The sequence below is a fragment of the Seriola lalandi genome, unplaced genomic scaffold, assembly GCF_002814215.2.
Source record: "Seriola lalandi dorsalis isolate HSWRI2012SDOR001 ecotype SW California unplaced genomic scaffold, Sedor1 jcf7180002054488, whole genome shotgun sequence".
Taxonomy (NCBI): domain Eukaryota; kingdom Metazoa; phylum Chordata; class Actinopteri; order Carangiformes; family Carangidae; genus Seriola; species Seriola lalandi.
The window spans coordinates 310,793-324,204 of NW_019525041.1; the positions used below are offsets into that span (position 1 = coordinate 310,793).

Genomic DNA, 13,412 nt, shown 5'->3' on the forward strand with positions numbered 1-13,412 from the left:
AAGCACATACAATACACAAATTGGATTATCTGATTATTATTACTGAAGAATTGACTTGTGAGCAGCATTTTCATTTCACTTTCTATCCTGCTGAGTGGTTTACTCCTAAAATTGCATCATATTTTATCAGACTTTATTTCATTTATTTACAAATCTGAAAAACACTGAATCCTAACTTAACCTCCACGAACAGATAGAAAGTTGAACATAAAATCGAGTAATCCTTATTAGACACCCCCTTTTTATATGAAAACCTGAAAATGACACACCTAAAATGAAATGAAAATGTTTTCTTCTTTGTTGAAACCTTACATTACACTCCTCATGTCTCACTGTCATGGGCTTAATGTCAAAAATTCACTGTTCTTTTCCCTCAGTGCTCCTGTTGCAAATGAAACTACAGTTGTAGCAGCTTTGTGCTTTTGAATGATGTAACCTTAGGACATGGTAACAACCCCTCGATGAAAAAGTACAAGATTTCATCAAGTGAAGTAGAAGTGAAAAGTAGCATCGAGTGGAAAATAAGTTCCTCAGATTAGTAAATTACCTTATTTACTTTCCGCACTTGCAATCATACCACAAAGATCTGGAGTTCGCGGTGTGTGTAGATCAATGAAGTTATTCCATAAGTTATTGCACTTGTAGCTGACATCACTATGAAGAATTGCCTGACCCTCTCATGTCGTTGTAAATGTCTAATGCTGGTGCAGGCAGTAAGGCCGGGACAAATGTGCAGGCTGACCGCCTGTGGCCTGCGGAGAGGAAATGAGGAAGGACTGTGGGACCTTGTAAAAAAAAAAAAAAAAAAAAAAATCTGTCGTTAAGTGTCAGATGCAGTTTGGCTGGTCAGGAAGCCTACATGTGTTGGCTGCGGTGGCTTTTACTTCTTCTGTGACTACGTTCTTCAGTTTCTTTTACTTGCTAATTTCAGTGGATGTTACACTTGCTCCTCTTACGATAATATGCTTTTACTCTCATGTTTTAAAGTTGTATTAATGCACTTTTACTTCTTTAAGAGAACCTGCTAATTAGTAAATGTGTGAAATGTGAATGACAACAGTGTCCCTGGCTCGCACTGTCCCTCGGGATAAGTCACCACAATGGGAGCACAACACTAGAGCCCTTGTGCAAACAAAGTGTTCTCAAATGAAGGAGGCATTTAAAAATGATCGCTCTTCACAAACAGAATGCAGCCCTCCTCTCTTTGTGCTGCCCACCTCAACCCCCCCCACCCCTCTTTTTGTCATTCTCGCCATCTTTCTCTTTCCTCTCTCTCCCAATTCTCACTTGTCCCTGTTAAAGACATTTGGCCTGTGCTAAACCTGGAGTGACAAATACTCCCTTCCTCTCGTCATCAAAGGGCTATATCTGTGTACTTGTTTTCCCAGATCCTTTCAGGGGCTGATCGCTGGAGGACTGGTAAGGAGAGAAGGTGCTGCAGTGCCTGATATATAAGTTGGAAACAGGGAATGAGCGTCCAGACTGGCGAAAGAGAGGGGGAAAAAAATGAGGGGAAACTGGGATCGGAGGTGGAGAGTGGAGTGATTAAAATTCATCCCACGGTGCAAACAAAAGGAGGAATGAAAAAGGGGGAGAATGCAGGAGAGAAGCGAGGGTGAGTGTTGGGGAGGGTAAGAAAGATTTGGGGTGAAAAGAAGATTGTAAGCCTCAGCAGATCCCTGAACAGCCCCCCCCCAAACCCGTCCCCCTCCCTAAATGACTGCCTTTGACTCACAGCACAATTATCCTGTGAGACAACGGAAAACAAGGCAAGGAGAAAGAGGGAACGTGAAGAGAAGTAGGAGATGGATAGATGAAGAGCAAGAGAGAGGGAAGGAGAGAGAGCATTAATTATTCGGCAGGCTTTTCCTCCCGAGGTTTTGCCGAGGCAGGCTGAACAGGGGGTCAACAATTGACTCAATTACAAGACAAACTCTCCAAGGGCCCTACACCACCACTCACCACGGACCCTGCCGCTCTTGGGCAGGCTGTTGATTTTTTTTCTCCCCCTCTTTTCTTTGCCGGTAAATGTTTGCCCCTCTTCAGGTGCCCCTGGCAGACGCAGGAACTCCAACCCTCGGCTAGACTTTAACCTTTTCAGCCACTGAATGATTCCCCTTCTCTGTTCTCCATGAAGAGCCAAAGGGAAAGAGGGAGCGAGGGAGTGAAGAGGCAGATGAAGGACTAGAAGCCTTCTCTTTGTTAGGCTTTATAGCTGGTAATGAATAAGAAACGTCTGGTGACCCAAGAGGAGGGTTTTTTTTTTTTTTTCTCCATCGCACAGGTGGAATTTTCTTCTTCATTCTAGTCGGCCTGGAGTAATATGGATAGAACGTTTGAGGGAACGAGAACATATTCAGCATCAGGATATTATTGCATCCAGCATCATCACTGTGTTACTGTTAACAGAAATGTGTTAAAGAGTTAAGAGTAGGTTTGTATTGTTTTTACTATAGCTTCTGTTGCTGCAATCAAACCTTCAAACTCAAGTTGTTATTCTCCTGTGATGGTGTGGAGTGCAGTTACTTTTTAGTGGCAGTTTTGTCATTTTGTAATTTGGGAATAGTTTCATTTTACTATTTGGTATGTAAATTTATATCGTGCTTAAAGGAATAGTTAGACATTTTGGGAAATATGCTATTTGCTTTCTTGCAGAGAGTTGGGTGAATTTATCATCTCAGTCTGTATGGCTTCAGCCAGCAGACAGTTAGCTTAGCGCAAAGAATTGAAACAAGGCGTTACAGCTAGCATGGCTCCGTCCAATGGTAACACAAAATCAGCCTCTGACGCTTGAAAATGAACATGTTATTTATTTTTCTTATTTCATTTGTGCAAAAACCGAAGATTAACAAAGACAAGTTGCAGTTTCGTGGGAGGCTGGACTATTTCTCAGCAGGTTTACAGTGCCCAGCCAAGAAATAGTCTAGTGCATAATCCCCCCCATAAAACCACAACTGGCCATTTTTGCACTTGCACAGTTAAACAAACAAGATATAATGTGTTAATCAATGAGCTTTAAAGGTACAACTTGGTGGATGTTGATCATTTTGGACAGAGCCTGACTAGCTGTTTCCTGTCTTTTTGCTAAGCTAAGCTAACTGGCAACTGGTGCTAGCTTCATATTTAACAGACAGACATGAAAGTGACACTGATTTTCTCACTCTCATCAAGACAGAAGAAGTGAATTTCCCAAAATGTTGAATTTGAATGTTGATTAAATAAAATTCAATAAAAAACTTAATTAAATATAATTATTGGTAATCAGTATTTTTGTTATAGGTAATAGGCAGATAAATGCACTGCAATTTGATATTTGTAAATCAAATAATCATTATATTAAACAAAGATAATAGAAAATGAATTTTTCATGAACCCCATGAAGAAATATTATTTTCAACTGAACTAAACAATAAATTATTAGTGTTTATATTAGCATACAATACATGTGCCGAGGATATTATATAGTTTATCATGACTCCTGCAAAGTTTTACAGATACAAGGTTTCACAACAACCGAACTGAACAACTGAGAACTTATGGGAGCGTTCACCATTGTTCCGGATGACCCTGCATTGATAAGGTCGCTCAATACAGTGAGGAATGGGATTTCAACAATGGGTCCCCAATCCTTCTCTCGTCAGTCAAAAGGACTGCTCAAGCATAGTGCCGCTCAACACTGCTCGCTCTCTTTCTCCCTCTCTTTTTTTTTCTCTGTTTCTCTTCTTCCATCAAATCGCTTTTTCTTCCGTTGTTTCTCTTTGTCACTCTCATTTTCTCTACCTTTCTGTCTCTGTCTTTCTCTCTCTCTCTTTCTCTCTGTCCCGTCTCATTCCCCCCACTCCTCCTTTGTAAAAGAGAAAGGAGGGCATGAATGCCACACACAGACTTTGAGTCACTCGCTGCACAGCAACGTTACTGCCGCCAGATTTTTTCCATCTCAAGTGAATCACTTTACCTCTTTTTTTTTTCTCTCTCTCTACAGGAAACGGTGGTAAAAGTGTACTCTCCTTGGCCTCCTTTTATCTTTAATTTCCCCTATGTCAAGTCCAAAAGCTCAGTTTTTTTATTGAGTTTATGTAATGAGTTTTTATTTATTGAGAGTTTTATCTCAGGATATTAAGGGTGCTTGAGTCCTTTGGCAGGGTGTGTGTGTGTGTGTGTGTGTGTGTGTGTGTGTGTGTGTGTGTGTGTGTGTGTGTGTGTGTGTGTGAGTTAACATTTGACATGTTTGCATCATGACATGTTTGCTCCTTGCATTTTGGCCCATTCCACGTCTTAGTTTTGCTGTATTCATATAATACTGGATGGATTGTGGAGATGGGAAAGGTTTCCATTGTGAGTGTTCATGTCATTGGGCAACTCACCACGGTTGCATGATTTCAGAGTTGGTCATATAAGGGTTTAAAATATTCTCCATTGACTATATAACCCTGTGTCATTAAAGTTTGGTTTTAATTCTGCCATCCTGAAAAAGCCTACTGGCAGTTTAAGTGTCAAGTTGGATATATCAGAGTTTCCCACTTTTAATTATGACTTGGACGTTAAACGTTATTTAACGGTATTTACAGCTCGGAAATTAGTAATTACAGCAACCCTGACATGAAATGAATGTGGAATTAGGTCTCCTTATAGGGATGTCATTGAAGTTACTGACTCAAGAGAATGTACCAGTTGTGACGACAGTGGCCGCTGTTCAGCTGAAGTTACATACATTCACTTTAAAGACAAAACAAGGGATGAATGCTCTGGAGAAGCTCCTTGAAGGATAGTTTGTAAAATCAATAGCAGGACAGACACAAGACGTGTGCGTATATATGTGTGTGTGTGTGTGTGTGTGTGTGTCTGTCTTTAGTGAGCCATTCACTAGCTGGTGACGCAAACTGTGCCATTCTTATTGTGTGTGTCACATCAGCTCCCTGGGTCATCAGGGCCATCAGCCTCCCTCTCGATTCCCTGTGTGTCTGTTGTTTGTATACGTGTGTGTGTGTGTGTGTGTGTATGTCTTCGCCTGTGTACGTATGTACATCTTGCATCAGTGTATAGATGACAATTTATGTGTAAATAAGTGTGCACTGTGTACAACATGCCTTTGTATGCTTGAGTCTGTGTATCAGAGAGAGTGAGTGTTTATGTGTGTGTCTGTTTTGTGTGTGTGTGTGCATGTGCTCCCTGCGCATCACTGAGCACTGCATGGAGATACAGGGTGGAATTTAGGGCTGAGACGCAGTGAAAGGGAGCCCCTTCCTCATGCATGAGATAGGATCCGTGTTTACATGCACACATAGCAGAAAACTCCTGTGATTGCAAAATATCTCCCACATTTCCTGATGAAAACTGCAGCATTTGACAGACAGTTAAACATCTTTATCTGGCAGGTCTCTGACCAAGTGTGATATTGATTAACATTGATTGTGTAAAGACAGTGATTCTTGTTGCTATGTTTAGTAAAAAGGTATTGTTGTTTTTGCTTGTTTACCCACTCTTCTGCGAACAATAGAGTTAATGCATTTCAGAATACAAATACAATAAGATATGATCCCCTTTCATTTATATTGATTATGATGATGATATTGTGTCGTGTCAAAGGATAAGACGAGGATAAAGTTGATCTTGATGCTAATTTTTATGTTGCTTGTGGGCTATGTTGAGATTTACAACCTGTGATGGACCTTTGCTTTTACCTGGTGCTTCCCCTGCAACTGGCATCACTTATTCCATGGCTTAGTGAGGGAAACACACTGAACTATTTGAGATTTGATGTGGGAACCGGCACTGATTCCAGCCGAAACGCCCTCTTTGTAAGAGTTGATAACCGCTATCTGGCGCTCATTCTTACCCTACACTTCACATACTGTGTGTTAAATGTACCCTGTGCAATTTTCATTGTAAACAAACTCGGTTTTGTTTACTCTCAGCGTTTCTCACCAGAACACACTGTGCATTTCCTTAAGGTCTAGAAAACACACGTTGAATGCATTTCATGAAACATTTGCAAAGAACTTTTAATGCTTTGTTTACCTCGGTTTAGGTTCTTCCTCTTCTCTTTTATTTTCGCACTGCCTCTTTGTGCAACACATTACTGTCGCTGGCTGTCGATTTGCCTCTGCAGTCTGCCAGAATGCAACCCAATGTCTCCTACAAATTATGTTTATATAGAAACTAATTTGCAACAGCAAATATGTTTTGAAGGAAATGTCATTGCAACCTATTAAGACGGTGTGGTCTGCTTTAATACGGAAAGAGTTCACAGTGACTTCAGACACAGCATTTTATTTGCATTTATCCAAAACCACCATCTTTCCCTGATTTTAACCAAAGTGCTTTTGTTGCCTAAACCTCATAGTCACAGATGTTGTGGAGTACAACTTACAAGTTATGCATTCATACCTTTATAACCTGGAAGATGTGTAATATACGTATATACATGTATTCTGAATACACTCCATACAGAGGTATTTACTGGAGACTCGTAAATGATTTCATGTCAGCTTAAATTGACCGCTCACACTCTGTGTGGCAATACCCAACAACAATCATCATCCCTAATTTTCATGTACTGTGAGGTTTGTAACAATTCAGTCTCGACTCCCTTGATCAGGTAACATCCCCACTGCTTTGGAAGAAACAGCAACGTGTCCTGTAGTGTGTGGGAGTCCTGGAACTGCTGCAATGACAGAATGTGAAAAGTAGTTAAAATTATTCATAACATTTACTTACGGTTACAGATGCAAACAATCATTCATTTGTCAATTTTTCTGACAAACACACTGACAAAACTTTTCATAGACAGTTTATGCTCTCTATCCTTTTGTTTCTCTTGAAAGTCTACTAGTGTGGACAAAACAAGTGGTTGAAGACTTGCGTGCATCCAACAAGTGAATCAAGAGAAAAGTTTGAGTGACAGCTCTGAGGTCAGTCTGACATCTTGTTATTGGGTGATGTCTGGTGTGCCCACACTTCAGTGGGTTATAATAAGTGATTAAAAAAAAATGGTGAAGACATTCTTTATGTGTGTGGTCTCCCACAGCTACAAATGAAGAAAATCTTATAAAATGTGTTCCCAACTTACGGATTGATTTCTCAATCGATTTAAATGAGCTGCAGTTCAGATTGTTGACATTCCTCATGTGTTTTTGATCTCACAAGTTTGTGCGTCTGTTTATCCGCGAGCAAAAACTAAAATGTGTCTACAATAACAAGCTTCAGTTTGCGTGTGTGTGAGTGCGTGCGTGCTTTAAGCTCCTCACCCCTCCAATTCACAGCCAGCTGATTAGCTGATTTGTTGCCTTTTAGTTATGTTAATGCCACTTAATTACAGCCCTGGTGGGAACTCAAGACACACACACTCTCTCTCTCTCACTCGCTATCTCTCTCTCACACACACACACACACACACACACACACACACACACACACACACCAACAACCACCTTGCTTGCATGGATGTGTAATTTGTGTCCTAGAAATGTAATGTAGCAGGATCATTCTGCAATTCTTGTTCCTCAGTTCTTACCACCACTTTGCTTTCTCTCCCGTCCCTCTTACTCCCTCCCTCTCTCTCCTTCTCTCTGTCTTTCTCTAACATGCATCTTTTTACTTCATGCTGTAATAATCAGCTCGCCAGATATCATGGCCGCTGCTCTGTGCAGTCGTCAGCAGCGTGGCGTCAGTCAGTCCTGGGATCTCCGCGCGCACGCGTGTGAGTGTGTGTGTGTGTGTGTGTGTGTGTGTGTGTGTGTGTGTTGTCTGCGTTTGTTTAGTTTTGTAGACTCCTCTGGACAGCCATGACTCGTCTCTTCCTGACAGCGTATGAGACTGCTGCCTTGTCAGAGCCCGGCCAAGCATTTCATTCGTTCAGGGAAAGTGTGTGTGCCTCTGTGAGTGCATATGTGTGTGTGTGTGTGTGTGTGTGTGTGTGTGTGTGTGTGGGTGCTTGTGCGTGTGTGTGTCCCTGAGTCACATGCTAAGCCCCAAACATCAGCTCAGGGATCCCAGCCAATTAAAAGCTAACGCAGGCCCGGATGCCTTGCCCCTACCAACATCTGGGTATTAAACTAAACGCCTGCGATATATTAGTTATGAAGTCAGCAGCTCTGAGGCAGACCACACAGGAGAAGAGCACATTTCGCACTGTGTCTGAGTGTATATGATCCAAATAGTTGCTCTGTAATTTGTTCACTGTGTAAATTTGATCAGGTTTATTTAACTAAATGGCAAGCAGAATGAAAAAGGAGATCCTCATTTTCACCCCTACTGTTTTGCATTATCGGACTTGACATCAGATCGCAACCGTCATCAGTTCTCGTGTGATTGGTAGTTTACTGCAGATGAGTGTGGAGATGAGTTGTGGAGTGAGACAAATGTAAGCACATTGCTCATGGAGGATGTGTTGTTTCACGTTAAAGTTGTAAAAACAAAACAAAAAACAGATAAGAGAGGCATCAAAATGAAAAGGCAACTGTAAAAGTGTAAAACGTTTTTTCCTTTGACTCTTTGGGAAGGTGAGGAGAGTGAGAAGAGCGGAAAATGTGAACAGATAGTGGGGAAACAGGAGGAGGCAAAGAGGGAGAGGTCCAGGGAAAGCACCAGCGTGAAAGTGATGATATAATACGGTATAATACAATGACCCTTATCAAAGGGGGCACACGCTAACACACACATGCAGACAGACACAGTTGTGCACGTTTAGTCATACAACTGTGAAGGGACGAAGACAAGTCTCCACATGCGTGCTCAGCTGCTGGGACAAATTTAAGTACAGTTTACATGCCGAGGAGAGAAAGAGACATAAAAACGTGAGAGAAAGAGAGAGAGACCGTTTTCCTTTGGAGAACAACGGGATTTGTTTATAACTCTGGGTTGCCTGTTTCATGTATCAGGATTTAAAATGAGGGACCCTGGCAGAATGACGATGCCCGTGTTAAAGGGGAACTCCACCGATTTTACACATCAGAGGGCAAAATACGAGTTTGAAAATGAAGAAAATCTGGAGGTGTGGAGTTAGACAGAAGTGAGCTCACCAGACCTCCGAGCCTGCTCCACATCTCTGCTTGCGTTGTGTGTAATGTAGGCACCACATAGAAGAGGAATGCATGGAGGAAAATAGAAAAAGAATAATGTCTGGTTCTGCTGCATAGATTCTGATCCGATTTTTAAACCGTCCATCGAGTCCAGCAGTGTTATGAGAGCGGCATGCTAAATCGTGCGGCCCGCTCCTTTAACACCTGAACCGACTGGTCATATTCAGATGAACTACACCGCTAACATCTGCTCTTACAGTACGGCGACAGCTGGACTTCAGTTTGTGACCGCTCAAGTTTTGCACATGGTCAGCCCCATACGACAGCTCCATGCGACTTTTATGTGATGTCTACAAACTGCAAAGAGCAGCTCATGTGTCTTTTATATCGAAGAGAGAGAGAGAAAGGGAAAAGAATCAAGGCCCACAAGTCCAGGTTTTCCAGGCTGAATTTGAGCTTGATTGCTAAAGTATATGTGTCGGTAGTATTCATATTGAAAACTGTCAAAAATCAAAAGTTTGCATTGAATGCTTGGTCAGATCAGATTTGTCCATTTTAAAATAGGACATTTTGAAACATTCCTCTATGGCTGCTTGTGCTACAGGATTTTACAACTGCTTTGGCTCAAATGTCAGTGTGCAGAATTCCTAGTTTTAAGACTCCTGGTAGTAAGGCCACATTTAACACGGACATATTGAGATGTTTGACATATTTTAGGTTTGATGTGTGTGTTGCTGTTGGAGAGAAGATTGTTTAACAGTGACCACGCTTCGCACCAGACCACCAGAGATGCTTCATTTGGTCAAATTGAACAAATCTACAATGTCTGACTAAAGGTGGCATATAATATATGATATATAATATGCATCATATATACAAGCTGTGTTACTTCACTAAAAAACACAATAATTGATAATCATGCGTTACTATGAGAGAATAATATATATAAGCATCTAACTGGCCATATATTTACCCACCAGTTACCATTACCATTATCTGTCAGTCTGAGGATGACCCTGCTTTTAAATCTACACATTACCATTTCCCTTTCTATCCATCCACACTGCCGTCCTCTGTGATCACCTGCGCAGAAAAGACCTTTCAGACCCTGAAACAAAAGCCAAGTAATGAAAAAGTTAGCGGTCAATAAATTCAACATGGCTTTCGCTCGATTCATCCAGACGGCTGAATTTTAGTTTCCCCTCTGTGAGAGGCTCTCAGAGCTGCGGTCACTGTGTTCGTCTGGTGGCCCGCAGGCCTCGTCCGCTGCTGTCGTCGTCGTGGAGGGACCGCGCCGCGGTTTCTCCCACACGCCGAATACAAATACACACACACGCACGATCACATAGTGTACTATTCGTCTATGTCTCTCTCTCTGCCTTTCTTTGTCTGTCTTGATCTCAGCCACACACACAGACACAGACACACGCGCACACACACACATGCATTGGATATCCGCCTACGCGCACACACACATACACTCTCCCCCTCCATCCCCTGGAGCCCCTCTGTCTCTCTTTCCTCTGTCTCTTTTTTTCCTCACGAGTTTTCCACCTCCTCTCTCTCCTCCCTCGCTTCCAGCTGTGTTATACAGCTAAGGAATATAAGTAGCAGCAGGCCGGCTATAAATATCGCCTGCCCACCCAAGACTGTTAGGATTATTATTTTTCTTATAATCACTGTGGTCTTTCTATAAACCGAACAGATTATTATCTGGTTTTTGTTCCCTGGTGCGGGTCCCCGTTTCAGTGTGTAGCAGCCAGCTCCAGCGACTTTCTGTGCCGGACATTTTCCTTTTTCCTGGTGTCAGGGAGATGATTGACTGGGGAATATTTACAAGGCCTTGATTTGTACTTTAACTGCTGCACTGACAATATGGCCTCAGCTGTGATGAGTAGAGTGGACAAAGAGCCAGGAGAGACAAATGATGTAGAGCTGCTGTAAGGATGGGAAGGAAAAAAGCAACAAGCAAGTTGGGTGACGTTCAGGAGCACTGGTGAAGGTGAAGAGGAGTGCTTAGCTGGATTTACGATGACGACGCTCTGTTCGTTTTTTCTTGAAATTGGGGGGTTGGGTTCCTAGTTGTTTATAGATGGAGCAGTACTGCGCGCTGCCTCGGTCTACAGCTGGGAGCCAGCTGTGTGAATCAGCCTCTCCTCATCTGCTTTATCCATCCATCCCTCTCTCCCTCTTTTTTTCCTCCCCATGTTTCCTCCGGCTCTCCTCCTTAAAAGGAGTTCAAAGAAATATTTGTGGTCGGGGCATTACGTACCTGATACACCGACACTCAGTAGTAGAAGAAGTAGAAGAGGGGAAGACGAGACAAGAGTTGGGTGTTACATGTTAGACAGAGGAGAGAGTAAGGTGTGCTTGGGGGGAGGGGGGAGAGAGTGTAGGTAAAGAGAGGGGAGGGAGGGAGGGAGGGAGGAGGGGAGCGGGGTACAGGAAACCACAGGTATGTGCAGGATGGCGGGTGGGTGGCCTGAGGAGAGGACAGAGAAAATGTGGGATTGTGGAGGAGTGAGGGAACAGCAAGTTACGGGGAGACTGAGGAGGAAGGAAACACATTCACATGGTTTGGTAACACCACGTCAGCCCTCTTGATGGAGTTGTTGGTTGAAATCCCCAATCTGGCAAATGTTACAACATCGAACCGCCTCAGAGAGAGCGAAGCTGCTCAGTGGCTGGCAGTACAAAACTGCGCTTGTACAGGCAAATGAAAACAAGGAGAGGTGAACCACTCCTAATCCTAAAACAAACACTATCAAGTCACTGACTGATCAAGCCAACATTTACGGAGGTGGTAAAACAGTAATCATGACTGCGCAGCCAATGCAGTGTGTTATTGAGCAAATACAAAGAAGCCCCAGTGAATGACCGTGCTTTTTGGACCGAAATTGATCCTTTGTCGTTGTATTTTTACCTTCTTTGTTATTTTGTACCTCTTCATGCAGCATGTGCATAACCCTCTTTTCCTCTGCAACTGCTGCTTGAATAATAATATGGCTTTCAGCTTGCCTTGACTTTAAATCTGCTGTGTTTGCTCTACTTATTTATACTGTGGTTGGTTAAGCCCAGCTCCTGCCTCTGCTGTTTCTAGTCAGGTTGAGGTGCCGCGCTCGACCCCTCTAGTGCCCTGATGTCTGTCATCAGTCACTCCGGCTGTGTAGCAACAAGGGATCAACGTTTCATTCTGCCATTTCGACAAGGTGAGAACCCCAGCAGTGAGACATCAGCACCACAGCTTCCTCAGCCCACAGTTTACAGTACAGGGATATGTGAGGTGTGAATCCGTGGGGTTGAAACCAGGGCTACGGTGTTGACTGTATCAAACCACAGTGCTCATGTAGTAAACATTAGTTTAGGGCTTCGGGGATTGACATGGCTACTGAATTACAAGTTTGTGGTCTTACACTCTTGAACCCAATATTATTAGCAGTGCTGTTGTCATGTGAGAGAGGGAAGTCTGGGGTACTTGACTGTATGGACCCATATTTTCACTGACATCATCAGTTATCTGCTACACTTATAATTTCAGTAGCTGAAGAAAAAAGATCATTTCTATTCCAGTTTCTTAATAAGCTTACTTCTTTTTATTATATATCTTATTGCTTCTACAGAACAAAATGTTTGCGGATTTATTCAATACAATTTCTACATTCTACATACATGAGACAATATACAGCAGGCTACTACTGTATATGTATATTGTGAAATTTAAGATTGCAAGTGTGTGAAGGCACAAACAGAACTCTTCAAATGAATAAATCAGATCCTTCAATTGCTAATTTTCATTTTTAAAATGCTACATTGTTCATACAAAACTTCATGACAGAAATGCTGCATTTTCAATAAACTTATTGCTGAGAGTGCGCAGGAATCCAATACTTTCTTTTACATGATTTCAGTTTCCTACATACTTGTCTAACAGGTGTGCATTAGACAACAGTAAATGTCAATTTTCTTGCAATCATCAACAGTTTCACGATATGATTGTATCATCTCAATACAATATCACCGAGACTATCACTGAACAATAATTATGCTAAATTGTTTCTCAGCGTTAACTGTAAAGTGGTAAATAGTTGCTTCTCTGCACTTGTTTTCTTGTCACAATAATTTGCATTTTTGTTCAGTATCTTTCGAAAATGTCAGTTTGCGGCTTTACAGGGATGAAAGCTGTTGAAATCAAACTCAAACTGCCTGTTCATAAGTAGATATGACATTAATCTTCCCTGCAGCAGGTCAGTGAGTAGGGCTTATTGTACATTACAGTGATGTCTCCAGCCCTGTGGCCTTTCAGTGGTCACACCATTGGCCCCCATCACATTACAGCAGCTGTAAGGAATTCACAGTGTGGGTAAAAGGGGTAAAAAACACAGGGGAGGGTGG

General features: G+C 42.3%; 1 protein-coding gene across 2 annotated transcripts in view; it reads left to right on the forward strand.

Annotated features, from left to right (window-relative positions):
* The window catches only part of gli1 (GLI family zinc finger 1), a 50,152-nt gene that overhangs the window by 18,351 nt on the left and 18,389 nt on the right, over nt 1-13,412 (forward strand). Inside the window, exon 2 of one of the 2 annotated variants that reach the window (XM_023412867.2) lies at nt 12,121-12,229. The exons of the other annotated variant lie outside the window; for it this stretch is intronic. Coding sequence (XP_023268635.1) covers nt 12,160-12,229 — 70 coding nt within the window. The 5' untranslated portion in view covers nt 12,121-12,159. The remainder of the gene's footprint in view (nt 1-12,120; nt 12,230-13,412) is intronic. 2 annotated transcript variants of the gene reach the window in all.